At 70.2% G+C, this 2,979-nt stretch overlaps 1 protein-coding gene across 1 annotated transcript; it reads right to left on the bottom strand.

Annotated features, from left to right (window-relative positions):
• Positions 1-158: 158 nt before the first annotated feature.
• On the bottom strand, positions 159-1,478 carry LINJ.12.0661 (conserved hypothetical protein; the record flags this gene model as incomplete). Its single annotated transcript, XM_003392264.1, has 1 exon — positions 159-1,478. The coding sequence occupies one exon, from the start codon at positions 1,476-1,478 to the stop codon at positions 159-161; it is 1,320 nt and encodes a 439-aa protein (XP_003392312.1).
• Positions 1,479-2,979: the final 1,501 nt, after the last annotated feature.

Below are 2,979 nucleotides of genomic sequence, written 5' to 3'. Positions count from 1 at the left end.
TTTCCCGAGCGTTGTGAGCGTGTGCGCCGTCGTCCACCCACCCCTCCCGCCGCCGCCGTGAGCACGCGCGCACACTGTAACCGGGAGGCGCTTCACCACCGCGCCCCTCCCCCTCGCTCTCCCATCACGCGCCCCTGCGCCACACACGGGCCCGCTGCTCACTGCTCTGGCGCCGAGCTCCGGCTGCGGCCAGATGGCAGCGGCGGGCCCGGCGCGCACCTCATCGGCCGGCAACCCGTCGGCAGAGGCGCCCTCGGCCCGCTCGGCTCGCCGCTCGTGTCGCCAAACAGCCTGCGATGCCGCTCCATCGCCTCGCTCAACGACTGCTCACACGCAGCCTTGTGCGCCGCTTCGGCTGCGCGGGCTGCAGCGGCGTCGGCGTCCTCGTACCTCCCGTGCGGCGCCCCCTTCGGCGTCGCCTCGTAGTGCGCCGCCGGGTGCGCTGGCGGGCCGCCCTCGTTCTCCTCGAAGCACAGTCCGTCGTTGAACGTTACTTGGAAGGGCAGCGACTCGCCGGGCTTGCGGCCCGACGCCCACAAATGCCGCCATTCCGCCCGCCGCCCATCGCGCGGCTCCACGTACTCGCTGGCCTGAGCAAGGTCGTACTCGGGGTCCTCGCTCGGGTCCGTCTCCTTGCCGTGTCGGACCCGCTCGCGGAACCGCGCCTTGGCACGCTCCACCGCCCCCTCAAAGTCCCTCGGGCGGATCTTGCCGGGGTACGACCACGGCTCCTGCACCGCCTCCGTCCGCTTCACCATCTCCCACTCCCTGTCCTCCCCCTCCATGATGCGGCGCAGCACCTCCTCCTCCGCCTCGTCGCAGCGCAGGAGGTGGCCCTGCTGGAAGCCGTACCCCTCAGCGCGTCCGTGCTGGTCTGGCCCGCCATGGTAAAGGTGAGAGAAGGGGTACCGCGGGTACGCCTCCCACTTGCCCGTGGGGCCCATCATATCGTAGTCGTACCTGTACCGGAACGCGCGGTTGCCGTGCTCGTCCACCGACTCGTCCCACCGCAGCAGCATCTGCGGCGGTCGCGGGAACATCTCCAGCGGGTCGTCCGGGTTCCTTGGCTGCCAGTCCTTGATGCGGAACAGCTCGTCGGCGTCCATGTACCAGTGTCCGACAATGTCGCCCTGCACGTTCGCCACGTGCCACCGGAACGGCGACGTGCTCTTGGTGTTGTACAGCAGGGGATCGCAGTAGCTGCCAGGCACCATGCCGTACGCGGACAGCGGCGCGAAGCACACCTGCTCGAGACGCTGCTGGTGCAGGTAGCCCTCCTGCATCGGCGACACCCACTCCTCATCCCACGCGTACAGGATCCATGCGCGCTGCCGCATCTGGCGCCACAGCCGCAGCAGCCGGCCGGGCCTCACGTTCCGGAAGGTCGTCCGCGGGGCGCTCGCGTCGTCCTCCTCCGCGGCCCACACACGCAGCAGCGGCGTGGCGCGGAACAGCTTGCTAGGGGCACAGCGCAGCATCACCAGGCAGGGGGCTGCACGAGGCGGGAGAGCGAGGCACACGCGTCAACCACGCCCGCACGCACAAGCGCACGTGCGCGCTCGACCCCCCCCCGCGAAGAGCGCAGACAAGCGGCGACCGGCGCGGCGCGGCCCTGTGCTCGGCAGCCTTGCGTGTGCGTGTGTGTGTGTGTGTGTGTACGTGTGTGTACGTGTGTGTGTGTGTGTGTGTGTACGTGTGTGTACGTGTGTGTGTGCGTGTGTGCGTGTGTGTGTGTGTGTGTGTGTGCGTGTGTGTACGTGTGTGTACGTGTGTGTGTGCGTGTGTGTGCAGAGCTGTGCGACGCGGCACAAACCTCTCGATGCAGAAAATAACGATGAGCGGCAGGGCAGTGGCCAAGTGCGTCGCAGTGGGAGCAAGCATCAAGCACGGTTCAACACAGCAGCACGGGCAGCACGACCACGCGCTACACATGGTAGGGGCGCCAGTGACGCCGAGAGGGGGAGGCGGAAACACCACCCCCGCACCACAGCCGCCACTGCTGCTGCGCCTGCTCGCGCGCACTCGTACCCGTTGCGGCTACAGCGGCGATGCCTTCAGCCACGCCAGCCTGGGCGTGTCCGGGTGGCAGCCCTCACCACCCTGCGCCAGAGTCGACGAGAGCAAAGGAAAAGCGACCGCCGAGCAACGCCGCGCAAGACGCCGGCACCGCCCACGGACGGGTGTGTGCGCACACGCGGGGGAAGGATGCGGCTGCACGCGCCCGCTCGCCACGCACAGGCAACAACGGCACCAGGCACAGGGGAAGGGCAGCACACAAGGGAAGAGCCAAAGGCCCGCGGCAGCACGCCGGCAGCACAGGCGAGGCCGCCGTTGTGGCTCACGTGTGTCTCTCGCTGCTCGGTGGGGCGGGAGAGGCCGGCGAGGGGCACTCGCTTGCTCGCCCCCATCACCGCGGGAGGACACGCGGGGACAAGAGAGCAGGCAGTGGCGCGGGCACCCCCTCTGCCCATGAGGCCCCCACCGCTGCATGGGCGCGCTGTCCAAGCGCGCTGGGGGTGTGGAAGCACAGGACACAAAACCCTCATGAGTGCCGATGTCGCTCGTCGCCCGCATGCGTGGGTGGCCGCACGTGGCAGGTGGGGACAGCGGCGAGTCCCAGGCGGCACCCGGGGTGGCGATGCCTGCCACAGCGCAAGCAGCTCCCTTCGACGCGTCCATCTCCCGCCCTACAGCAGCAGGCCGACGCCACGCTACACCCCGCGCCGCCCCCGCGCGCGGCCCAGCAACATGAGCACGGTCCCTCGCACAGCCTCTGCCCACCCATCCCCCACGCAGGTCGCCCCACAGCAGCGCACACCGTGCCGGCAGCCACCTCGCGCGTCCCCCTCGGCGTGGCTCAGCCTCCCCACCAGCAGGCAGCACGGGCCGGGGTGGGAGACGCCCGAGCCCCGTTGGCCCCTCGCCCGCCGTGCGGACGGCACAAGCGCGTCCACTGCCGCACGTCGCTCCGGCGCCACG

This window comes from Leishmania infantum, chromosome 12, assembly GCF_000002875.2.
Source record: "Leishmania infantum JPCM5 genome chromosome 12".
In the NCBI taxonomy this organism is placed as follows: domain Eukaryota; phylum Euglenozoa; class Kinetoplastea; order Trypanosomatida; family Trypanosomatidae; genus Leishmania; species Leishmania infantum.
This window is presented reverse-complemented; position numbering and strand designations above follow the sequence as displayed.